The sequence below is a fragment of the Bombina bombina genome, chromosome 6 (genome assembly GCF_027579735.1).
Source record: "Bombina bombina isolate aBomBom1 chromosome 6, aBomBom1.pri, whole genome shotgun sequence".
NCBI lineage: Eukaryota > Metazoa > Chordata > Amphibia > Anura > Bombinatoridae > Bombina > Bombina bombina.
Window position 1 is genome coordinate 508,730,166 of NC_069504.1, and position 26,002 is coordinate 508,756,167.

A 26,002-nucleotide genomic window follows, 5' to 3' on the forward strand; every position below is an offset into this window, starting at 1 on the left:
GTGCAGAAGACTATGGTAATAACTTTACAGCTTATGTATTGTACACACACTTCTGTCCTTACATAACCCGCCCCGTGGTGCAGTTATACAAGCAGTAGGCGGGTGTGTATCACACGTGTATGCTTTGTGTAATATTATTGTCATCAGTGTGTGCTTGTACAGTGAGTACAGTGTTTTCTTTGCAAGACTCGGTTATCACGTTTGTCTCCCACCTGAGTCCCCAATCGAAGCGATATGCCTGAGGGTCCGGAGCTTCACCTGGCCAGCATCTATGTTAATACCACCTGTGCTGGGCTGCGTTTTGGGGGCGCCGTGGAAAAGTCTGCGGTAAGCAAGAACCCCGAAGTGCCGTTTAGCAGTCGGGATTATACGGTTAGCGCTGTGTCCCGTGGTAAGGAAGTGAAGCTGATTCTAACCCCGGCGTCAGGCGATACTGTCGATATCATCTTCAGATTCGGGATGTCGGGTAGTTTCAAACTCTGCCCTGAAGACGAGATGCCCAAACATGCCCATCTGCGCTTCTACACCAAGGAGTTACCGCGCAGAGTTCTCAGCTTCGTCGATCCGCGGCGATTTGGTTCTTGGGAAATGAACGGCGATTGGCAGTCGGACCGTGGCCCGTGTGTAATGCTGGAGTATGACAAATTCAGGTGCGTTGGTACCGGGCAGGCCGACTGCTTGGCTGATGCTCTTGTGCATGTGCAGTTATTCTGCACTGGATGTGTGAAACTATTTGTATATTATTTTGATATTGGCAAAACAAATTGGCTATAAGAGATGGCTGCAACTGGATCAAATTAGAATATTTGATGACGAAAAGTGCACATACATGACATTATACACCAAGTTTTGTATGAAAATCGTTGTTTTCCCAAATGGCCCATTTTACCTACTGGAGTGTGTTTGCAAACGACTACTATACCTGTTTTTGTTATTTGAAGTAACTACTTTTGCCACAATTTTTTTAATACCTAACATGATAACTTGCAGGCTCAGCCCATTGTGATAGGTATGTTTTTGGTGATGGTTTTAATGAGAAAAAGTAATTTCAAATGCAGAAATATATATGAAGGAACAATTTCCCTTACATTTAACACTCCAAAGTCAGGTGAAACACATTAAGAGGAAAAACATTTTATAGTACTGTATACAGACAAATAATGGTAAAAACACCAAAGTGCCCTGGAATATATCTATATATCTTTTACTAAAAAGGAAATTAAATATTGGAAAACTTCCCTAGAATGGACACTCTGCCAAGTGTCCAAAAGATAAGTAATGTAAAAAAAACAAAGGAAAGGGAAGCGCTATGGATAGTTAGATTCAATATGAGAATATAAAATCAAAACCTATAATTAAATACTATTCAGCTCAATATATACGAGTGAGATTTATTCAAATAAAAACAATGATGTTTATAAAATATAGCAAATCGGCCAAGATGTTAATGTAACATAAAAATGTGTGATGAAATGAAGACTAAAACATATGGGATGGGTTAATAGCCCATAAAAGAAAATATACAGACAAATACGCAAACAAATACCACACACAATTAACCTTTTAGCGCCGTTATGGCGTTTGTATTCTGTCCAAACGGTGCTGGGCTTTAGTGCCGTTAGGACAGAATACAACGTCATAGCTGTGCTGAAGCCAACGGTGCTTCCTGGATGTGATCGCAGTCTGGAGGGCGTGTTGAGCATCATAGGGACGACCCGATCCCATAATTGAAATCTCGCAATCGTGTGATTTAAATTTGTCTACATCGGAACGTTGTTCTGATGTAGACATTATGACCCTATCATGAAAGGGTTAAAGTAGTAATACTGAATGATTGCAAATCAATGCCTCAGAGTAAAAGTTAAAGGGACACTAAACCTAATATTGTTCTTTAATGATTCAGATAGAGCATGTCATTTTAAGCAACTTTCTAATTTACTCCTATTATCAATTTTTTCCTCATTCTTTTGCTATCTTTGTTTTAAAAGAAGTTTTGTTCAGCCACCAATAAGCAAGCGCTATTCAGGGTGCTGAACCTAAAATGGGCCAGCTCCTAAGCTTTATACTCCAGCTTTTTAAATAAAGATAGCAAGCTGTGCCTGATACCCAAACTTGCTGCAGTCTTCAGTGTATTTACTAAATGCACAATACAACCCCTGTAAGTTGATACGCTTACTGATTAACTTTTACTCTGAGTTATTGGTTCGCATTTGATTTATATTCTCATATTGGATCTAGCTATCCATAGCGCTTCCTTTTCCTTTCTTACAACAAATTTTATAGTACAGTGTCTCTTTACAGCAGGGGCTCGGAATCATTTAAGAGTGCTTTGTCGATGTAAATATGGCATTCAGGAGTACCAGTCTGCGTGGCTAGGGCTATTTTCTCCCTTCTCAGTACAGTTAGGTGCAGCCTAAAAATTGTTTTGCACCACCATAGCACTGTCACTGGATCAGATCCCCCTATGCAGCATCTTGCTTAAGCCACATGCTCATAAGACAGATTAGAACCCTGATGTGCAGCCACACCCACATCAGATCAGACCCCTTGTTTTTCAGAACCCCTCTGTCAGCCACATGCACTCTTCACCTTCCAATAAAACCCTGACCGGCCGGCCCCTCATTCATCCCCATATACGTATCAGATCTCTACCCTTGACTTTGAAGCCTGTGTCAGTCTCATAACCACATCAGACCTAAGTTCTCAGACTACAAGCTGCAAATGCCATCTGTCTGCTTCTAATCTTATATCCCCGGGCCACTTAGAGAAAACCAAAGAAGCAGACGGCATCTCTGGGCTGTGCACTGTCTATCTCACACTGTGTTCTAGTCTTGTGTGGATGTAAGGAAGATAAGTGCTGGGTCATTCTGACAGCTAGACCAAAGGCAAATCACTACTTAGTGCAATACACCAAGTGCCATTGGTTGCTGAACCTGGGGTTATATTGTCTCAATATAGATATATCAAACGTGGGACATAGTCCCCAGATAGACAGATGGTTAAAACAACCCAGTGATCCTTCAATACACATGAAGGATGACATAGTGAGATCTGAGGGCTACCACTGTAGGAACTTGGGAAGGTTAAACAGCAATCCTACACACCACATGGTCCCTTTGCAGGCTGACACTGAAGTCCTGGAAATGGATAAAGTGTGCAGCAAAGTCTTTGGTTACATGGCATGCTGAGATACAGCCAAAAAGAGATGTGGAATACTATGGCCAGTATACTTGTAATATCATGGCTGCTAAATCCTTGTCCCCGTTTTTAAGGGGCCACTGGTGCCTTGAACCATGGGCTTTTCAAGTCCTGTTTCAAATACTCAATAATAATAATAGACTTTGAAATAAAATGTATCTTAACTACAGAGACATATATTCACTAATAAAATGTTCAAATGATCCAGGATCATTTCATAATTGCAAAAACAAAACACTTCTTCAAAAATAAGCTTCCACAAAAGCTAAAATAGAAATAAAGGAACCAGATTGTATGTTATAGATTTATTTATGACTTTGCAACATCATCAAATATGCAAGTTAATGAACACTGTGAAATATTTCTCAAAGTTGAGGCCTGTGGGCCTTACTCTCTTTGTTGATTTTTTTTTTTTTTTTTTTTCCCTCCCATAGGGAAAATGTCTTGAGTCATCTCACAGATAAAGCTTTTGACAAACCAATTTGTGAAGTTATGCTGAATCAGAAGTATTTCAATGGCATTGGGAATTATCTGCGGGCTGAGATCCTACACAGGTACTAACGTAACTGTATAATAGGCTTGTACCAGGAAGAAAGGTCTGTGTTTGTGCTGAAGGTGTCAGAGCAAAATGCTGTATCAAAAACGTTAATAACCCAGACACCCGTCTGTCTGATGTTTTTGTTTTTCTATTTTATGATAATACTTTTTTGAGGTTTTGCTGCTAAACCAATATTCAATGCATTATTTCTGTTTCAGGCTACAGATTCCCCCTTTTGTGCAAGCTCGCCCCATTCTTGAAGCTTTGAAGCATCCGCATCAGGTCTGTTTACTCTGTTTTAGATAGTTTGATTTTTCTGTTATCTTATTAAAACTAGTTGTAGGAAGAACTCTATTTCAGGGAAGACCAATTGGTGACCCGAGGGCCACATGTGGCCCTCTGCACTAGTTTTTGGAGCCTTCTCGGGGAAAAGGCAGAACTAACCATGTGTACCATAGTTTTTGCCCCTGGAGAAGCAGAACTAAAACTGTGGTTTTTGGGTTGGCACAACTCAAAGGAGTCCTCTGGAGTTGAGAGCAGCATACAGAGGGTACCTTGTAACCTAAATCTGGCCCTGTGACATGAGACATTATTAGGCAACATTATTTGTATGATTAATAGACATCAACTTATATGCAGCGCATTGGGCTTCTAAAATGTTAATCTGTGGCCCCATGTGTTAGAAAGCTGCTCATAACTGCTCTATAAGACTTAGAATTAGTCTATAGTTATAAAAAATATATACACAACTGAAGCAGAATTGTTTCCCCTGGATAATATACTGATTCCCATGCTTACAAGAATATTATTTTAGGTAAAAATTCCTTGTTACTTCAGGATGTTTTATGGACTTATAGATTTTCCACGTGCTTCAGATGCAATATACAACGTAACATATAGCTAGGTGTTGCAGCAAAGTGCTTTTTATGGCACCAAGTTTATAAAAAAGAAAAAAGATTTTAAAGGGACATTAAACCCCACATTTTTCTTTCATGGTTCAGATAGAGAATACTATTTTAAATAACATTCCAATTTACTTCTATTATCAAATTTGCTTTATTCTTTAGATATCCTTTGTTGAAGAAATAGCAATGCACATGGGTGAGCCAATCACACAAGGCATCTATGTGCAGCCACCAATCAGCAGCTACTGAGCCTATCTAGATATGCTTTTCAACAAAGGATATTGAGAAACTGAAGCAAATTGGATAATAGAAGTAAATTAGAAAGTTGTTTAAAATTGCATGCTCCTTTCTAAATCATGAAAGAAAAAAAATGTGGATTTTTTGTCCCTTTAAGTATAGGGTAAGGCAACTGACTAGATACCTGAATCAACTTGCATACAACAAGCCATAGAAGTATTTTATTGTGTTAGGGAAAGTACTTTTATGAATTATTTTTTTCATTTTTAATATAACACTAAGATTTAGTGGCGTACATGTCCTTCTTAGTTGGTAGTTTAAGCTTTTTGGATTTTTGGGTTATCGGGAAAAAAATAGTTGGGACTGCATAGTTTGGGAAACTAAAAATGAACACTTGCATAATAAGAGGTCGTCGGATTACCAAACATTTTATTGTGTGGTTCATGATAGCATAATTTGCATCCTTTGAGGTTATTTGGCAATTGGGAAATTTTACTATAAAAAAAAAATGATTGTGAATGTGTTTAGTGCACATATTTATGAGTGGCAATAGTCGCACAGTGACTGAAACATTTGGTCTTTTTCATATTTTGACATACCCCAGAGTGCGATTTTTGGATTGAATATTATATATGACATTACAATAATTTCTACAGACGTTCTGAGTGAATGGACAGAAACCTTTTCTGAACACAATGTTACCTATAAAATATATTACTTTTATTTTAGATATTCCCTTCTACAACCAAATTCTTTCATTTCAGCTATTGATGTTTAACTGACCAACTTCCCTTCTAATGGTTTATGTGAAATTGTAATTCTCACATTATGTTGATCAATTCCTGGACACCATAACGAACTTAAAAACTAAACAAATGTAGATAATTAGTTAAAAGTGCACATCATATGCACTTTAATTCCCTTAGCTGTACTAACTTATTCACTTGAAAGCAGGAGTTAATAGATGCATATAAAATCGAGTAACCAACATAAAGTGTGTTTATATTTAGATATATGTGGGATTCCATCAACAAGGCTTGAATTTTATTTTGTCCACTTTTTACTAATGTTTTCTCATCTGGGACATCATATTGGATATTTAGTTTGTGTTTGTTGATTTCTACAAATGTCTTCCCTGCAATGTTTGTAAACTAGCTGCTGTTTAGGAAAGGCTAGCTATAACCTAAATTAATTGGGAAAACAATGTCATGTGTGGGGTTTTCTCATTTTCCTATTCACAGGACAGTGATGTCTCTCTCAGTAAGAAAATAAAGATTAAGAAGGAGAGTCCTGATCTGCTGCAACTATGCAATTTAGTGCCTTTGGAGGTCATTAAACTAGGTATGTTGCTAAAGTTGCATTTGTGATACATAGAGGTAGTCAAGAAATTAACTTTATATTTTACTTGGGTTATTTTAATTAGTACTTTAAAGTGGTAGTTGATTGTAATCTGTTTCTCATTAGGAGGAAAAGGTTATGATCCTGAGCAATCAAATGATTACTCTGTCTTCGTGAAGTGGCTGCGTTGTTACTTTGTACCAGGAATGAACTCTCTCCGAGACCATAATGGGCGGACAATTTGGTTCCAGGTTTGCACAGTCTCCAACATAATAGAACATTTTCCTTCAGGCTATTGAAGTTTGCTTCTGTTACAAGGATGAAGAAGCATTCTGACTTTAGACAATTTTGTGGGGTTTTTTTTTGTTTTTGTTTTTTTGATTGGTTAAAGGCCATCTTCACACAATGGACAAAATGTTTTCTGGTATCTAATAAGAAATACTTTGGAACTCTTTAGAAGATCAGTTACTAAGGGTTATCGGGAGGCTTTGTTTAGTTAGGTCATGGGGATAATAATGGACACGTGAGATAATTGTATTTCTCTGGGTATTTTGGGTATTTTCATTTCTGGGTATATATGTGTATTGTGCCTTGAATTGTAAAATTTTTAGATAATCAGTAAATCTTGTACAATGTTGTTACAGGGTGATCCAGGACCTCTTGCACCAAAGGGTGAGTTTTGATGCACACACACACGTACATATTGTTAGGCATTCCTTCTACTGTGTCTCTTCACTCTGAATAGGTGAATTGTCTACAAATGATCTCTTTATGGTAAGAACTGGTTTTATACCTTTCCTTTTTTCCCGTTTTGTTCAGAATTGTCTATATGCCTCTTATGTTTCTACTATTTTGCTTAGCTTTAAAGCATCACCTGTACTGCATATCTCCATATTGACACTATTTTTTTTCATGCATAAACTACAGAATGGAAATACTCTTTAGCAGTCCAAATCCAATCCACAAGAAGTCTGATTATGACATTTGTGACAAAATATTAAAGGGACATAAAACAAGTTGGGCTATAGACAAAATATAATATGTACTTTAATTACTTTATCTGCAAATGTATACTGCAGTGCCTCGCCATTAACCCTTTATTTTTAGTTTCTCAATAGTAAAGCTCTAACTACCCCCCCCCCCCCACACACACACACACACACACACACACACACATTTCCTTCTATGGCTGTATCTATATCTATTGTTTTGGTAGAATGCAAAAATGCATAAGGATTATCTGCTGGAGCATGCCTAGAAGCTGTAAACTCAGTTAAAACACAATGCCTGTGTCTAAACACTGGGGGAGTTGGCTTCTCCCTGCAGCTTAGCTATGTAATTCATTTTGCTTATTTTTGAGAATTTTAAAATGCTTGCCATCAATTTAATTTTTTTTTTTTTTTTATGCAAACTATTTTTAATTAATTAGCCCTTGTAGGATATGCACAGATCTCAACCTGTTTTATGCCCCTTTAATGTTGTGAAATCTCAGTGTTTGTGGCCCTCAGACAAAATGTTTATTCTCAAGCTAAATAATGTTTTATTAAACAGACATAAAATACTATGTAATTAGAAGACATTTTTGTAATATTAAATTAACATAGAAGTGAAATAAGAACATTTTCTGAATTAATGAATGTGTTGTTTGGATACAATTAGTTTTTTAGTGGCCAGACTTCCCCAACCACTTGCCTTACTTAGAGTGCCCAGTTAAAATTTGTTACTGCAGTAGACTAATATTGCCACTGTTAGACAGATATGTGACCGGGTTAGTCTTGTGATGCCTGCAGTCTGTATTTCCGATTGTCAATGAGAAAACCCCTAACGATCAGTTAAATTTCAGGAAATGGGGGGGCAAATACTGATTATATTATGTTTTTTCACCACATATAGTTAAACATTTTAGAATAAAATGTCCCTTTAATCACACTATGTATTGTCCTGTAATACCGATCCTTTAATATTTCTTCAGCTTTAACATGCACCTTTTTTTTTTTTTTTTATACAGGGCAGAAAGCAAAGAAGAGATCTCCATCTATAGGAACAAAGAGGAAGCCTGTGAAGGTAGAAAATGCAGTGTTAAATTTGCATGTTGCTCATTTCTTACATTTATTTGAATTTCTTGATGGCAATACTCTGTAATAAAACACTAAAAAGGGATATGTATTATAAGCAGGATGACGAGTGAGACCCTGCTCTAAGTATGAGGTACATTATATCATCATAGAAAATTATTTAGATCCATATATCAGAATGTTTTTGCAATATTATTTCATTATTTATTTTGCCCCTTTCTTCTGTAATATAACAGATAATTGTTTTTTAAATTAATTGAGAATTGGAAGTGCCCACTGCAGACTCCTAACCCTGACACATCTATCCCTAAATGGGCACCAACCGAGTGTTGAGATAAGACACTGCAAAACTGCATGTTTTGATAATACAATGAGTGGCTTGGGTTACCTGCTTCAATAACCAGTCCAGAATGCCACCAACAAATAAGTCAAGGAGTGGGGGTTTATGCAATTGATAACCAATTGCTGCACACTTCTTTATTTTAATACTACAGAAAACGTGCATAATTATAAGGCGTTCTTTTCACATATTGTCTTTATTTGCAGGTAGAGAAAACAGAAGTAAAAAGGAGTGGAAAAAAGATTCTATTAAAGAAAGAGGACACAGAAATAAAGCATGAAGAGAATGCTGTAAAGGTTACAGTTAAGAGGAGAGTGAAAAGGACTGGAGACAAAATGGAGAATGGGAAGAGAGGAAGGAAAACTTCTTCTAATAGAAGTACTGCATTAGATACAGATTCCCCGGCTCAGAAGGGGGGTAAGAATACACCAGCAGTTAAAACCAGACCCCAAAGACGCAAGTCTAGCACTACCCCCATAAGTATAGACTCGCCAAAGCCAAAAATGAGAGAGCTGCGGAAAACTGGTAAGTAATCAAACCATCTTTTTTTAAATGTTCATCCTTTCAGCTGGATAGCTGAGATCACTGCTTCTTCTCAATACTAACTCCATAATAAAACACCAAACCGATTTGTATTATAAGATGTAACTCCACACTTTCTTACTGTGATAGCAATAATGTTTGGCCAATCAGGAGTACATATTCTTAATCAACGTGATTCAGGCACAGATGGAGGTAGAAGATGATACCATACTTGGCTATAGTTATTTAAAGGGACAGTCTAGTCAAAATTAAACTTTCATGATTCAGATAGGGCATGCAATTTTAAACAACTTTCCATTCGACTTTTTGCATCAAATTTGCTTTGTTTTCGTGGTATTCTTTGTTGAAGGCTAAACGTAGGTAGGCTCATATGCTTATTTTTAGGCCATTGAAGACTGCTTCTTATCTATTTATAGATAATATAGATAATATTAAACTTACTCTGATAGTTATTTATGAGTAAGCACTAATTGGCTGAAATGCAAGTTTGTAAAACAAACAAAAAAAAAACAACACACATAAGGGGGCAATGTGCAGAGGCTTAGATACAAGGTAATCATAGAGGTCAAAAGTATATTAATATAACCGTGTTGGTTATGAAAAACTGGGGAATGTGTAATATAGGAATTATCTATCTTTTTAAACAATAAAAATTCTGGAGTAGACTGTCGCTTAAAACATCCTCTTTTATTTATTTCAGGGGGAGAGGGGTAATAAAAAGGTTTAAACCAAATTCCTGGTCAGAATATAGGTCCTTAACAACCCACATTGGAGTTGTTGTGGGCTATAAAACCCTTCATTGTGAATGATGACTTGAATGTTTCTGATTTGCTTGTTGTCCGGGAGATAAATGAAAACAAAACCCATATTATTTATAAAAATCCATTTTATTGCCTGTTGATGATGCACTCAATGAAGAAATTTTCCTTTTCAAGGAGGGTTGCAGCACTAACCACCTATGAGATCTGTAAATAGAGAATTTCATTTTTGAACAACTTTATAATTTACTTCTATTATCAATTTTTCTTCGTTCTCTTGTTGTCTTTGTTAAAAATCAGGGAAGTAAGCTTAGGAGCTGGAGCATTTGCAAGTATGTTATCGTTTTGCAATGGCACTAGATGCAGCACTATTTCCTGCCATTTAGTGCTCCAGATTACTACCTGTGTATCTATTCAACACATAATATCATGGGAACAAAGCAAATTTGATAATTGAAGTAAATTGGAAACTTTTTAAAAATGTTAAGCTCTGTCTGAATCACAAAAGAACATGTTTGGATTTTATATCCCTTTTAAAGGTAAGGTAAAGTTAAGCAAACTCCTTTACGCCATCTTAAACTTACTTGAAATTTAGCATAAGTTTAATTCATCGTGTTTTTTTAAATATGGATAAATAGCGTCATTTTTTATCATTTAATTATCCGCCGTTCGGATTGTTTCCTCCGCCCGACATGTTATGCAACTTGATTGACATGCTACCTCTATATCGGCATCCAATCATCGTTTTCCCCCCGGGGTGGTCAGCCCTAACATTGAATTGTCACTACGATACTATGCGCATGCGTTGAACGTGAATAATCTTATTTCCTGAGGGTGCTCGTTCATTAGAAGCACATGCTCTGTTTCACTTAGTTTCCACTTCGGCTTAGAAATTGGCATTATTCAGCAAGTATACTGTCTAACTGCGGCAAAAACCTGATATTGCTGTAATGAATATTTTAAACGGTAAACCTTTTTGTTTCAATAATAATTGTATAAATTAAATTACATATTTTATATATCTATTATTGGAAAGATCAAAGAAAGACAGACAATATTCATAACTAGCGCTCTAAATTTTAAACTCATTTGCAAAAAACTTTGAATTACAATTTCAACTAGATAATATACTTTGTAAGTAATTTACAACTATTAAACTATCATTGGAGAAGCGCATGTAGGGTCTGAATGTTAGTACTAGCCTTATGTCACAGAATATCATATTGATTTTTTAAATTTTGATAGTTTCTTTTATTTAAAATAATTAACTATATACATTTATATATTTCATTTGATCTATTTACTGTTAAACGAAATATGTTTTAACATGTTATGATGAATGTTTATTTTAATAATTGATTTCAATGCAATACAATGTATCTAATAGGTATACTTTTGTTAGGTGTAAGACCGATACTCATTACTAAGAAATGTAAAGAACTATTTGCAGTAAGAGATTCTATATTTTCCAAAGTAAAGTTCTCTTTTAATATTCACAAATTTTATGATTTGAATAATAAGCTTTGAGAAAACAAAACTATAACAATATATTTCGTTTTGGATGATACATATCTTCTATTTCATTCAACAAATGCAATACGAAATGGTTTTACATTGTTATTTTTACACATTACAGTTTGTGTTTCAATAACATTGAATAATGATATTGTTTAGAATAAACTATAATGTCACTTATTGTTATATAAACTAAATGAATAAATACTATTGTTTGACATTTCATCCCTACATCAGATTTGTATTCGCTTAACTTTCGTTTTATATTTATTTGTCTTTATGTAGAATTAAATTATTTCATTTGTATACTAATAGCTTAGTTTTGATGATAAAAACCGTATTAAATAATTGCTTTCAATTGTAGATTACGTGATCACAGATAACGTTCATTTTTAAAGGTATCCAGAGCATGCTATACATGCAGTTTACCTAAATTCAATATATTGCATGGTTCAATAATAAAAACTGTGGTGTTCTAATATTATGAGTATAAATTAGTGTAAGTTCATTATCAAGGTACTAATTCATAGTGCATATACATTTTTTTAAAAGCCTGACATCTTATTCTGAATTCGATTTTATAGCTATAGTATATTACCTGCATTTTAAAAAATCTGATTGTAAAATATAAGAATATTTTCTCTTGTAAGGTGTATCCAGTCCACGGATCATCCATTACTTGTGGGATATTCTCCTTCCCAACAGGAAGCTGCAAGAGGATCACCCACAGCAGAGCTGTCTATATAGCTCCTCCCCTAACTGCCACCTTCAGTCATTCTCTTGCAGCTCTCGACAAGGGAAGTAGCTACAGAGATGTGGTGACTTAGTGTAGTTTATCTTCAATCAAAAGTTTGTTATTTTTAAATGGTACCGGAGTTGTACTGTTTTTACCTCAGGCAGAAATTAGAAGAAGAGTTTTGCATGAGGTTTTTGATGATCTTAGCAGGTTGTAACTAAGATCCACTGCTGTTCTCACACATAACTGAAGAGTATGGGAAAAACTTCAGCTGGGAGAACGGCCTGCAGAATCAACTGCCTTGAGGTATGTTCAGTATATTTTTTTCTAGAGAGATAATAAGAAGTCTAGAAAATGCTGACAGTGCCTGATATATTTGAGGTAAGCCTGATTGCAGTGATTTAATAACGACTGGCATCATGCTTGCAGTAAAGGGTAATTTTCATGTTAATTGCTCTAATAGCTTGGTATGTGAAACGTTTACATGTGTTATAAGGAACGTTTTTTACTAAGGGTGATAAATCTTTCTTTGGGGCCTAGTTTTTCCACATGACTGTTATTTGACTCCTAGGAGTAGTTTTTTTAGGCCCTCTGACTTTCAGTGCATGGTGGGAGGGGCCTATTTTCGCGCTCTAATTGCGCAGTAACTTTTCAACTCTGAGACATCCAGCTTCCCTGATGGAGTCCCCTGACATATTGGACCTCTGTAAAGGGTTTTTGTGCCAACAAAAGTCGTTTTATGGGAAGGTAGGAGCCATAGTAGAGCTGTGGCAGTTTGCCTGTGACTGTTATAACGGTTTTACCGTTTTTTGGCTTCGTTTTTGAGCCTGAGGGGTTAATCATCCATTTGCAAGTGGGTGCAATGCTATTTTACCCTAGTACATACACTGTTAAAATTTCATAGAGTTAACTGCTTTTTTCACTGTTTTGCAGTTTTTGTGTTTGTTTTTTCTCTTAAAGGCACAGTACCGTTTTTTATATTCTGCTTTTTTATATTAATTAAAGTGTTTTCAAAGCTTGCTGGTCTCATTACTAGTCTGTTAAACATGTCTGACATAGAGGAAACTCCTTGTTCATTATGTTTAGAAGCCATTGTGGAACCCCCTCTTAGAATGTGTACCAAATGCACTGATCTTACTATAAGTTATAAAGATCATATTCTAGCTTTAAAAGATTTATCACCAGAGGAAACTGACAAGGGGGACGTTATGCCGACTAACTCTCCCCACGTGTCAGAACCTATGACTCCCGCTTAAGGGACGCCGCTCAAGAGGCGCCAAGTACATCTAGCGCACCCATAGCGCTAACCTTACAAGACATGGCGGCAGTTATAGATCATACCCTTACAGCGGTATTGTCCAAACTACCAGGGTTACAAGGAAAGCGAGACAGCTCTGGGGCTAGGAAAAATACAGAGCACTCTGACGCTTTAGTAGCTATGACTGATATCCCCTCACAATATGCAGAAGCTGAGGAAGGAGAGCTTCTATCTGTGGGTGATTTTTCTGACTCAGGGAAGATAATTCAACCTGATTCTGATATGTCTACATTTAAATTTAAGCTTGAACACCTCCGCATGTTGCTCAGGGAGGTTTTAGCTACTCTGAATGACTGTGACACCATTATGGTCCCAGAGAAATTGTGTAGATTGGATAAATACTATGCAGTGCATGTTTACACTGATGTTTTTCCAATACCTAAGAGGTTTTCAGAAATTATTACTAAGGAATGGGATAGACCAGGTGTACCGTTCTCTCCCCCTCCTGTTTTTAAGAAGATGTTTCCCATAGATGCCGCTACACGGGACTTATGGCAAACGGCCCCTAAGGTGGAGGGAGCAGTCTCTACCCTAGCTAAGCGTACAACTATCCCCGTCAAGGATAGTTGTGCTTTCCTAGATCCAATGGATAAAAGGTTAGAGGGTTACCTTAAGAAAATGTTTATTCAACAGGGTTTTATTCTCCAGCCTCTTGCATGCATTGCCCCTGTCACTGCTGCTGCGGCCTTCTGGTTCGAGTCTCTGGAAGAGGCTCTACAGGTAGAAACCCCATTGGATGATATACTTGACAAGCTTAAAGCTCTTAAGCTAGCCAATTCATTTGTTTCTGACGCCGTTGTTCATTTAACCAAATTAACGGCTAAGAACTCAGGTTTTGCTATACAGGCGCGTAGGGCGCTATGGCTTAAATCCTGGTCAGCTGACGTTACTTCAAAGTCTAAGCTTCTCAACATTCCCTTCAAGGGGCAGACCCTATTCGGGTCTGGACTGAAGGAGATCATTTCTGATCTTACTGGAGGAAAAGGTCATGCCCTTCCTCAGGATAGGTCCAACAAATTAAGGACCAAACAAATTAATTTTCGTGCTTTTCGAAACTTCAAGACTGGCGCGGCATCAACTTCCTCTAATACAAAACAAGAGGGAAATTTTGCCCAGTCCAAGCCGGTCTGGAGACCTAACCAGGCTTGGAACAAAGGAAAGCAGGCCAAGAAGCCTGCTGCTGCCTCTAAGACAGCATGAAAGATCAGCCCCCGATCCGGTAACGGATCTAGTAGGGGGCAGACTTTCTCTCTTCGCCCAGGCTTGGGCAAGAGATGTCCAGGATCCCTGGGCGTTGGAAATTATGTCCCAGGGATATCTTCTGGACTTCAAAGCTTCTTCCCCAAAAGGAAGATTTCACCTCTCACAATTATCTGCAAACCATTCTTACATTGTGTTCAAGATCTCCTAGTTATAGGAGTGATCCACCCAGTTCCAAAGGAGGAACAGGGGCAAGGCTTCTATTCAAATCTATTTGTGGTTCCCAAGAAAGAGGGAACCTTCAGACCAATCTTAGATCTCAAGATCCTAAACAAATTTCTCAGGGTCCCATCCTTCAAGATGGAGACTATTCGAACCATCCTACCTATGATCCAGGAGGGTCAATATATGACTACTGTGGACCTAAAGGATGCTTATCTTCACATTCCGATACACAGAGATCATCATCGGTTTCTCAGGTTCGCCTTCCTAGACAGGCATTACCATTTTTTGGGTTAGCTACGGCACCAAGAATCTTTACGAAGGTTCTGGGGTCACTTCTGGCGGTCCTAAGGCCGCGGGGTATAGCAGTAGCCCCTTACCTAGACGACATTCTGATACAGGCGTCGAATTTTCAAATTGCCAAGTCCCATACGGACATTGTTCTGGCATTCCTGAGGTCTCATGGGTGGAAAGTGAACGAAGAAAAGTGTTCTCTATCCCCTCTCACAAGAGTTTCCTTCCTGGGAGCTCTGATAGATTCTGTAGAAATGAAGATTTACCTGACGGAGGCCAGGTTGTCAAAACTTCTAAATTCCTGCCGTGTTCTTTATTCTACTTCTCGCCCTTCAGTGGCTCCGTGTATGGAAGTAATCGGCTTAATGGTAGCGGCAATGGACATAGTGCCGTTTGCCCGCCTACATCTCAGACCGCTGCAACTCTGCATGCTCAGTCAGTGGAATGGGGATTACACAGATTTGTCCCCTCTACTAAATCTGGATCAAGAGACCAGGGATTCTCTTCTCTGGTGGCTATCTCGGGTCCATCTGTCCAAAGGTATGACCTTCCGCAGGCCAGATTGGACAATAGTAACATCAGATGCCAGCCTTCTGAGCTGGGGTGCAGTCTGGAACTCCCTGAAGGCTCAGGGATTGTGGACTCAGGAGGAGACACTCCTTCCGATAAACATTCTGGAACTAAGAGCGATATTCAATGCTCTTCAGGCTTGGCCTCAGCTAGCTGCGGTCAGGTTCATCAGATTTCAGTCGGACAACATCACGACTGTAGCTTACATCAACCATCAAGGGGGAACAAGGAGTTCCCTAGCAATGTTGGAGGTTTCAAAGATAATTCTATGGGCAGAGATTCACTCTTGCCATCTATCAGCTATCCATATCCCAGGAGTAGAGAACTGGGAGGCGGATTTTCTAAGTCGACAGACTTTTCATCCGGGGGAGTGGGAGCTCCATCCGGAGGTATTTGCACAGTTGATTCAACTTTGGGGCAAACCAGAACTGGATCTCATGGCGTCTCGTCAGAACGCCAAGCTTCATTGTTACGGATCCAGGTCCAGGGATCCCAAGGCAGCACTGATGCTCTAGCAGCGCCTTGGTCCTTCAACCTGGCTTATGTGTTTCCACCGTTTTCCCTGCTCCCTCGTCTGATTGCCAAGATCAAGCAGGAGAGAGCTTTGGTGATTTTGATAGCACCTGCGTGGCCACGCAGGACTTGGTATGCAGATCTGGTGGACATGTCATCCTTTCCACCATGGACTCTGCCGCTGAGACAGGACCTTCCACTTCAGGGTCCTTTCAACCATCCAAATCTAATTTCTCTGCGTCTGACTGCTTGGAGATTGAACGCTTGATTTTATCAAAGCATGGTTTCTCAAAGTCGGTCATTGATACCTTAATACAGGCGCGAAAGACTGTCACCAGGAAAATCTATCATAAGATATGGTGTAAATATCTTCTTTGGTGTGAATCCAATGGTTACTCATGGAGTAAAGTCAGGATTCCTAGGATATTATCCTTTCTCCAAGAAGGATTGGAGAAGGGTTTGTCAGCTAGTTCCTTAAAGGGACAGATTTCTGCTCTGTCTATTCTTTTGCACAAACGTCTGGCTGAGGTTCCAGATGTTCAGGCGTTTTGTCAGGCTCTGGTTAGAATCAAGCCTGTGTTTAAACCTGTTGCTCCGCCATGGAATTTAAATTTAGTTCTTAAAGTTCTTCAAGGGGTTCCGTTTGAACCTTTGCATTCCATAGATATTAAGCTCTTATCTTAGAAAGTTCTGTTTTTAGTAGCTATATCCTCGGCTCAAAGAGTTTCGGAGTTATCTGCTTTACAATATGATTCCCCTTATCTCATTTTCCATGCAGATAAGGTAGTGTTACGTACCAAACCTGGTTTTCTGCCTAAGGTGGTATCTAATAAAAATATCAATCAGGAGATTGTGTAATAGACGTTCCTTCTTTGAAGGATTAGGACACAGTGACGGAACAACAATCTTGACGTGGTTCGCGCTTTAAAGTTCTATATACAAGCTACTAAAGATTTTCATCAAACATCTGCATTGTTTGTTGTCTACTCTGGACAGAGGAGAGGCCAAAAGGCTTCGGCAACTTCTCTATCTTTTTGGCAAAGAAGTATAATCCGCTTAGCTTATGAGACTGCTGGCCAGCAGCCTTCTGAAAGAATTACAGCTCATTCTACTAGAGCGGTAGCTTCCACATGGGCTTTTAAGAATGTGGCTTCTGTTGAACAGATTTGTAAGGCGGCGACTTGGTCTTCGCTTCATACTTTTTCTAAATTCTACAAATTTGATACTTTTGCTTCTTCGGAGGCTATTTTTTGGAGAAAGGTCTTACAGGCAGTGGTGCCTTCCGTTTAAGCGCCTGCCTTGTCCCTCCCTTCATCCGTGTCCTATAGCTTTGGTATTGGTATCCCACAAGTAATGGATGATCCGTGGACTGGATACACCTTACAAGAGAAAACAAAATTTATGTTTACCTGATAAATTTATTTCTCTTGTGGTGTATCCAGTCCACGGCCCGCCCTGTCATTTTAAGGCAGGTGTTTTTTATTTTTAAACTACAGTCACTACTGCACCCTATAGTTTCTCTTTTCTCTTGCTTGTCTTCGGTTGAATGACTGGAGGTGGCAGTTAGGGGAGGAGCTATATAGACAGCTCTGCTGTGGGTGATCCTCTTGCAGCTTCCTGTTGGGAAGGAGAATATTCCACAAGTAATGGATGATCCGTGTGCTGGATACACCACAAGAGAAATAAATTTATCAGGTAAGCATAAATTTTGTTTTTTTCGAAAAAGGAATATTTTGCGTTTTTAAAAAATGTTAGAAGAATGAGGATTGTAAAACAAGTGATTACATTGCACTAAAATTTCAATCTTTTATATTGTAATATTATGAAATAAAAGAAATATCATTGAAATAACTGTAATTCAGTAATGTAGGTACATATATTATTTGCATTGCTTGGACTTACTTAGCCATTAGAAGAAACAAAGTCAATTTGTAATTTCACAATCTCTATTAAGCGTCTGATATCACTGGCAGTATAGTACTCAATGAAGAATGTACTTTGAATACTATGTATCAGGTGTAAGTCACGCTTGCGCAGAAGAAAATTTGCTGTGAATGTGCTTTTGGCCGACGCAGAGAGTGGGTGGGATCGCTCTGATAGGAAACAGTAAAACACGGAAGTAGCTGCTGGGAGGATTCGGGTAGGAAACGGAACGAACATATTTAATTGTATACAAATGGAATAGACACACAGAAAAAAAGTTAGCGACTGCTTTATAATAACGAAGAATGTTTTGGTGTAATCGCAAACCAAAAAATTTACCTTCACTTTAAGGAAGCATGCTGTACATAAACGTCTCGCATGAAAGAAAAGGTTATCCACTTTAAAGTAAGGGGCTTCATGCCCTTCTAGGGATTAGGTGATATCCATAAGGATAGCGCCTAACGTTTAGGCATATCTGAACGTTACAAGGGGCTCTAACACTCCCATTTAAGCACTAAAATGGGGTAAGTGACTCCCTTTTGAATTAAACACAAATATCCACTTTAAAGGGATAGTCTACTTAAATTGTTTTATTGCCCATTCCCCAGTTTTGCATAAACAACACTGTTAATATACTTTTTACCTCATTGATTACCTTGTGTCTAAGCCTCTGCTGATTGCTCCCTTTTTAAGCCTACCTAGGTTTAGCTTTCAAAAAAAGAATACCAAGCGAACAAAGCAAATTTCATGATAAAAGTAATTTGGAAAGTTGTTTAAAATTGCATGTCCTATCTGAATCATAAAAGTATAATTTTGACTAGACTATCTCGTGTGTTTTTTTGTTTGTTTTTTTATAGCTGCAAACAAGCATTTTACCAATCGGTTCTGACTGTTGAATGGCTTGTCCAACTTAGTGTGGCTTTTTAGCTTATCTAAGATATTTCTCAGCAACCATTTTTTTTTTCCACACAAAAAACACCACATCCACTAAACAATGAAATCCATCTGCATGGCAAATTGTAAGAAGATTGACTCAGAGGTTTTGTTGCGGATTGGGCTGATTGTTTTGCTATCTCTTTTAAATTGAAAAATATCTATGTATGTACTCAATGTAAATACATTTTCAGTATTTATAGTCACTGAGGGTGCACAAAAACTGAAAAAATCGTGTAAAAAGAGTTAGTGATAACATTTTCTACCCCATAAAAAAAAAAACATTACAAATATCACACACACCTTATCTATTGTATACCATGGGTAATTAAAGTTCAAGTAATTACTTTACTGTGTTTTTTTTTTTTTTTATTTATAAATCACTAACTGCATACAAAATAGATGCTTCCGTATTTGCAGCCGCAAGCTTTGGAAAGAGTGCTACAATCGGAAAGCAAGTGTGATTACATTTATTAAACAAGAATTGTGTTCAGTTTTGGGATATATATTTCATGGTTTTTCATTTGTATAACAGCTGGACGTCAAAGGACCACAAAACGCAAGTCTTGAAAGAGAGTCATCAACCCTGCGCTATTCAAGCAGACATCTGGACCTTTTGCCTCTATAAATGGATACCTGCCTTTAAGGTGGCTCTGACTGAAAAATGCTTTTCTCCAACATAGGTGTGTCCGGTCCACGGCGTCATCCTTACTTGTGGGATATTCTCTTCCCCAACAGGAAATGGCAAAGAGCCCAGCAAAGCTGGTCACATGATCCCTCCTAGGCTCCGCCTTCCCCAGTCATTCTCTTTGCCGTTGTACAGGCAACATCTCCACGGAGATGGCTTAGAGTTTTTTAGTGTTTAACTGTAGTTTTTATTATTCAATCAAGAGTTTGTTATTTTAAAATAGTGCTGGTATGTACTATTTACTCTGAAACAGAAAAGAGATGAAGATTTCTGTTTGTAAGAGGAAAATGATTTTAGCAACCGTTACTAAAATCGATGGCTGTTTCCACACAGGACTGTTGAGAGGAATTAACTTCAGTTGGGGGAACAGTGAGCAGACTTTTGCTGCTTGAGGTATGACACATTCTAACAAGACGATGTAATGCTGGAAGCTGTCATTTTCCCTATGGGAATTATGTAAAATAACCGGCAGGCAATTTATTGGACACCTTATTCTCTAGGGGCTTTCCCTAATCATAGGCAGAGTCTCATTTTCGCGCCTCTATTGCGCACTTGTTTTTGAGAAGCATGACATGCAGATGCATGTGTGAGGAGCTCTGATACATAGAAAAGACTTTCTGAAGGCGTCATTTGGTATCGTATTCCCCTTTGGGCTTGGTTGGGTCTCAGCAAAGCAGATACCAGGGACTGTAAAGGGGTTAAATATAAAAACGGCCCCGGTTCCGTTATTTTAAGGGTTAAAGCTTCCAAATTTGGTGTGCAATACTTTTAAGGCTTTAAGACACTGTGGTGAAATTTTGGTGAATTTTGAACAATTCCTTCATACTTTTTCGCAATTGCAGTAATAAAGTGTGTTCAGTTTAAAATTTAAAGTGACAGTAACGGTTTATTTTAAAACGTTTTTTGTACTTTGTTATCAAGTTTTTGCCTGTTTAACATGTCTGAACTACCAGATAGACTGTGTTCTGAATGTGGGGAAGCCAAGGTTCCTTCTCATTTAAATAGATGTGATTTATGTGACACAAAATTTAGAGAAAATGATGCCCAAGATGATTCCTCAAGTGAGGGGAGTAAGCATGGTACTGCATCATCCCCTCCTTCGTCTACACCAGTCTTGCCCACACAGGAGGCCCCTAGTACATCTAGCGCGCCAATACTCCTTACTATGCAACAATTAACGGCTGTAATGGATAATTCTATCAAAAACATTTTAGCCAAAATGCCCACTTATCAGCGAAAGCGCGACTGCTCTGTTTTAGAAAATACTGAAGAGCATGTGGACGCTGATGATATTGGTTCTGAAGGGCCCCTACACCAGTCTGAGGGGGCCAGGGAGGTTTTGTCTGAGGGAGAAATTTCAGATTCAGGGAAAATTTCTCAACAAGCTGAACCTGATGTGATTACATTTAAATTTAAATTGGAACATCTCCGCGCTCTGCTTAAGGAGGTGTTATCCACTCTGGATGATTGTGAGAATTTGGTCATTCCAGAGAAACTATGTAAAATGGACAAGTTCCTAGAGGTCCCGGGGCCCCCCGAAGCTTTTCCTATACCCAAGCGGGTGGCGGACATTGTAAATAAAGAATGGGAAAGGCCCGGTATACCTTTTGTCCCTCCCCCCATATTTAAAAAATTGTTTCCTATGGTCGACCCCAGAAAGGACTTATGGCAGACAGTCCCCAAGGTCGAGGGGGCGGTTTCTACTCTAAACAAACGCACCACTATACCCATAGAAGATAGTTGTGCTTTCAAAGATCCTATGGATAAAAAATTAGAAGGTTTGCTTAAAAAGATGTTTGTTCAGCAAGGTTACCTTCTACAACCAATTTCATGCATTGTTCCTGTCACTACAGCAGCGTGTTTCTGGTTCGATGAGCTAGAAAAGGCGCTCAATAATAATTCTTCTTCTTATGAGGAGATTATGGACAGAATTCATGCTCTCAAATTGGCTAATTCTTTCACCCTAGACGCCACTTTGCAATTGGCTAGGTTAGCGGCGAAAAATTCTGGTTTTGCTATTGTGGCGCGCAGAGCGCTTTGGTTAAAATCTTGGTCAGCGGATGCGTCTTCCAAGAACAAATTGCTTAACATTCCTTTCAAGGGGAAAACGCTGTTTGGCCCTGACTTGAAAGAGATTATCTCTGATATCACTGGGGGCAAGGGCCACGCCCTTCCTCAGGATAGGTCTTTCAAGGCCAAAAATAAACCTAATTTTCGTCCCTTTCGCAGAAACGGACCAGCCCCAAGTGCTACGTCCTCTAAGCAAGAGGGTAATACTTCTCAAGCCAAGCCAGCCTGGAGACCAATGCAAGGCTGGAACAAAGGAAAGCAGGCCAAGAAACCTGCCACTGCTACCAAGACAGCATGAGATGTTGGCCCCCGATCCGGGACCGGATCTGGTGGGGGGCAGACTCTCTCTTTGCTCAGGCTTGGGCAAGAGATGTTCTGGATCCTTGGGCACTAGAAATAGTCTCCCAAGGTTATCTTCTGGAATTCAAGGGGCTTCCCCCAAGGGGGAGGTTCCACAGGTCTCAATTGTCTTCAGACCACATAAAAAGACAGGCATTCTTACATTGTGTAGAAGACCTGTTAAAAATGGGAGTGATTCATCCTGTTCCTTTAGGAGAACAAGGGATGGGGTTCTACTCCAATCTGTTCGTAGTTCCCAAAAAAGAGGGAACATTCAGACCAATCTTAGATCTCAAGATCCTAAACAAGTTTCTCAAGGTTCCATCGTTCAAAATGGAAACCATTCGAACAATTCTTCCTTCCATCCAGGAAGGTCAATTCATGACCACGGTGGATTTAAAGGATGCGTATCTACATATTCCTATCCACAAGGAACATCATCGGTTCCTAAGGTTCGCATGCCTGGACAAGCATTACCAGTTTGTGGCACTTCCGTTCGGATTAGCCACTGCTCCAAGGATTTTCACAAAGGTACTAGGGTTCCTTCTAGCGGTGCTAAGACCAAGGGGCATTGCAGTAGTACCTTACTTGGACGACATTCTGATTCAAGCGTCGTCCCTTCCTCAAGCAAAGGCTCACACGGACATTGTCCTGGCCTTTCTCAGATCTCACGGGTGGAAAGTGAACGTAGAAAAAAGTTCTCTATCTCCGTCAACAAGGGTTCCCTTCTTGGGAACAATAATAGACTCCTTAGAAATGAGGATTTTTCTGACAGAGGCCAGAAAATCAAAACTTCTAAACTCTTGTCAAATACTTCATTCTGTTCCTCTTCCTTCCATAGCGCAGTGCATGGAAGTAATAGGTTTGATGGTAGCGGCAATGGACATAGTTCCTTTTGCGCGAATTCATCTAAGACCATTACAACTGTGCATGCTCAGTCAGTGGAATGGGGACTATACAGACTTGTCTCCGACGATACAAGTAGATCAGAGGACCAGAGATTCACTCCGTTGGTGGCTGTCCCTGGACAACCTGTCACAGGGGATGAGCTTCCGCAGACCAGAGTGGGTCATTGTCACGACCGACGCCAGTCTGGTGGGCTGGGGCGCGGTCTGGGGACCCCTGAAAGCTCAGGGTCTTTGGTCTCGGGAAGAATCTCTTCTCCCGATAAATATTCTGGAACTGAGAGCGATATTCAATGCTCTCAAGGCTTGGCCTCAGCTAGCAAAGGCCAAGTTCATACGGTTTCAATCAGACAACATGACGACTGTTGCGTACATCAACCATCAGGGGGGAACAAGGAGTTCCCTGGCGATGGAAGAAGTGACCAAAATCATTCAATGGGCGGAGACTCACTCCTGCCACTTGTCTGCAATCCACATCCCAGGAGTGGAAAATTGGGAAGCGGATTTTCTGAGTCGTCAGACATTTCATCCGGGGGAGTGGGAACTCCATCCGGAAATCTTTGCCCAAATTACTCAATTGTGGGGCATTCCAGACATGGATCTGATGGCCTCTCGTCAGAACTTCAAGGTTCCTTGCTACGGGTCCAGATCCAGGGATCCCAAGGCGACTCTAGTAGATGCACTAGTAGCACCTTGGACCTTCAAACTAGCTTATGTATTCCCGCCGTTTCCTCTCATCCCCAGGCTGGTAGCCAGGATCAATCAGGAGAGGGCATCGGTGATCTTGATAGCTCCTGCGTGGCCACGCAGGACTTGGTATGCAGACCTGGTGAATATGTCATCGGCTCCACCATGGAAGCTACCTTTGAGACGAGACCTTCTTGTTCAAGGTCCGTTCGAACATCCGAATCTGGTCTCACTCCAACTGACTGCTTGGAGATTGAACGCTTGATCTTATCAAAGCGAGGGTTCTCAGATTCTGTCATTGATACTCTTGTTCAGGCCAGAAAGCCTGTAACTAGAAAAATTTACCACAAAATATGGAAAAAATATATCTGTTGGTGTGAATCTAAAGGATTCCCTTGGGACAAGGTAAAAATTCCTAAGATTCTATCCTTTCTTCAAGAAGGTTTGGAGAAAGGATTATCTGCAAGTTCCTTGAAGGGACAGATTTCTGCCTTGTCTGTGTTACTTCACAAAAAGCTGGCAGCTGTGCCAGATGTTCAAGCCTTTGTTCAGGCTCTGGTTAGAATCAAGCCTGTTTACAAACCTTTGACTCCTCCTTGGAGTCTCAATTTAGTTCTTTCAGTTCTTCAGGGGGTTCCGTTTGAACCCTTACATTCCGTTGATATTAAGTTATTATCTTGGAAAGCAGATAAGGTGGTTTACGTACTAAACCTGGTTTTCTTCCGAAAGTTGTTTCTAACAAAAACATTAACCAGGAGATAGTCGTGCCTTCTTTGTGTCCGAATCCAGTTTCAAAGAAGGAACGTTTGTTGCACAATTTGGATGTTGTTCGTGCTCTAAAATTCTATTTAGATGCTACAAAGGATTTTAGACAAACATCTTCCTTGTTTGTTGTTTATTCTGGTAAAAGGAGAGGTCAAAAAGCAACTTCTACCTCTCTCTCTTTTTGGATTAAAAGCATCATCAGATTGGCTTATGAGACTGCCGGACGGCAGCCTCCTGAAAGAATCACAGCGCATTCCACTAGGGCTGTGGCTTCCACATGGGCCTTCAAGAACGAGGCTTCTGTTGATCAGATATGTAAGGCAGCGACTTGGTCTTCACTGCACACTTTTACTAAATTTTACAAGTTTGATACTTTTGCTTCTTCTGAGGCTATTTTTGGGAGAAAGGTTTTGCAAGCCGTGGTGCCTTCCATCTAGGTGACCTGATTTGCTCCCTCCCTTCATCCGTGTCCTAAAGCTTTGGTATTGGTTCCCACAAGTAAGGATGACGCCGTGGACCGGACACACCTATGTTGGAGAAAACAGAATTTATGTTTACCTGATAAATTACTTTCTCCAACGGTGTGTCCGGTCCACGGCCCGCCCTGGTTTTTTAATCAGGTCTGATAATTTTATTTTCTTTAACTACAGTCACCACGGTATCATATGGTTTCTCCTATGCAAATATTCCTCCTTTACGTCGGTCGAATGACTGGGGAAGGCGGAGCCTAGGAGGGATCATGTGACCAGCTTTGCTGGGCTCTTTGCCATTTCCTGTTGGGGAAGAGAATATCCCACAAGTAAGGATGACGCCGTGGACCGGACACACCGTTGGAGAAAGTAATTTATCAGGTAAACATAAATTCTGTTTTTAAATGTTTTAATCCCAGATTAAGTGCACACTAGGATGTTATGTATATACATGTATATAAACTATTGTCCTGATTTTTTTTATATTACATCAGATCTGTATTTTAATAACAAAAAAAATGTAAATGTTTTTTTAATGGTGAAATGGTTAAACACAATAATAAAGAATTTAGTATGTATTTTCTTAACTAATTAGTGTCCAATGTGTTATTAACCATATTTTAATAAAGGGACAAACGTCTTTTTATTTACTTTTTATATATAAATGCATTTTCTATATTAATCAGTTAAGTACAAAAGTTCTAGATCTGAAATAAATTATTTGAAACTTGCAAAACACTACATATCATGCTAACAAAATGACAAGCCATAATACCGTACTTTTACATCCAACATACAGTATTTTCGTAAGCTATTTTGTCAGTCCTTAAAATAAGCTTGGTGCCTACACTTTGAGGTCCCAGACCCCAGTACATTCTAGTATAAGTGCAGCTCACCTCCAGGTCAATCTGCTAGCACAGCT

The 26,002-nt window shown here is 39.2% G+C and overlaps 1 protein-coding gene across 1 annotated transcript; it reads left to right on the forward strand.

Annotated features, from left to right (window-relative positions):
- Positions 1-45: 45 nt before the first annotated feature.
- NEIL1 (nei like DNA glycosylase 1) lies at positions 46-25,671 on the forward strand. Its single transcript, XM_053717401.1, has 10 exons — positions 46-650; positions 3,633-3,752; positions 3,955-4,018; positions 6,120-6,219; positions 6,343-6,467; positions 6,861-6,888; positions 8,225-8,280; positions 8,838-9,156; positions 19,692-19,824; positions 25,478-25,671. Exons 1-9 carry the CDS (start codon positions 235-237, stop codon positions 19,724-19,726), a joined length of 1,263 nt encoding a protein of 420 aa, XP_053573376.1. The 5' UTR covers positions 46-234; the 3' UTR covers positions 19,727-19,824; positions 25,478-25,671.
- The last annotated feature ends 331 nt before the right edge of the window (positions 25,672-26,002 follow it).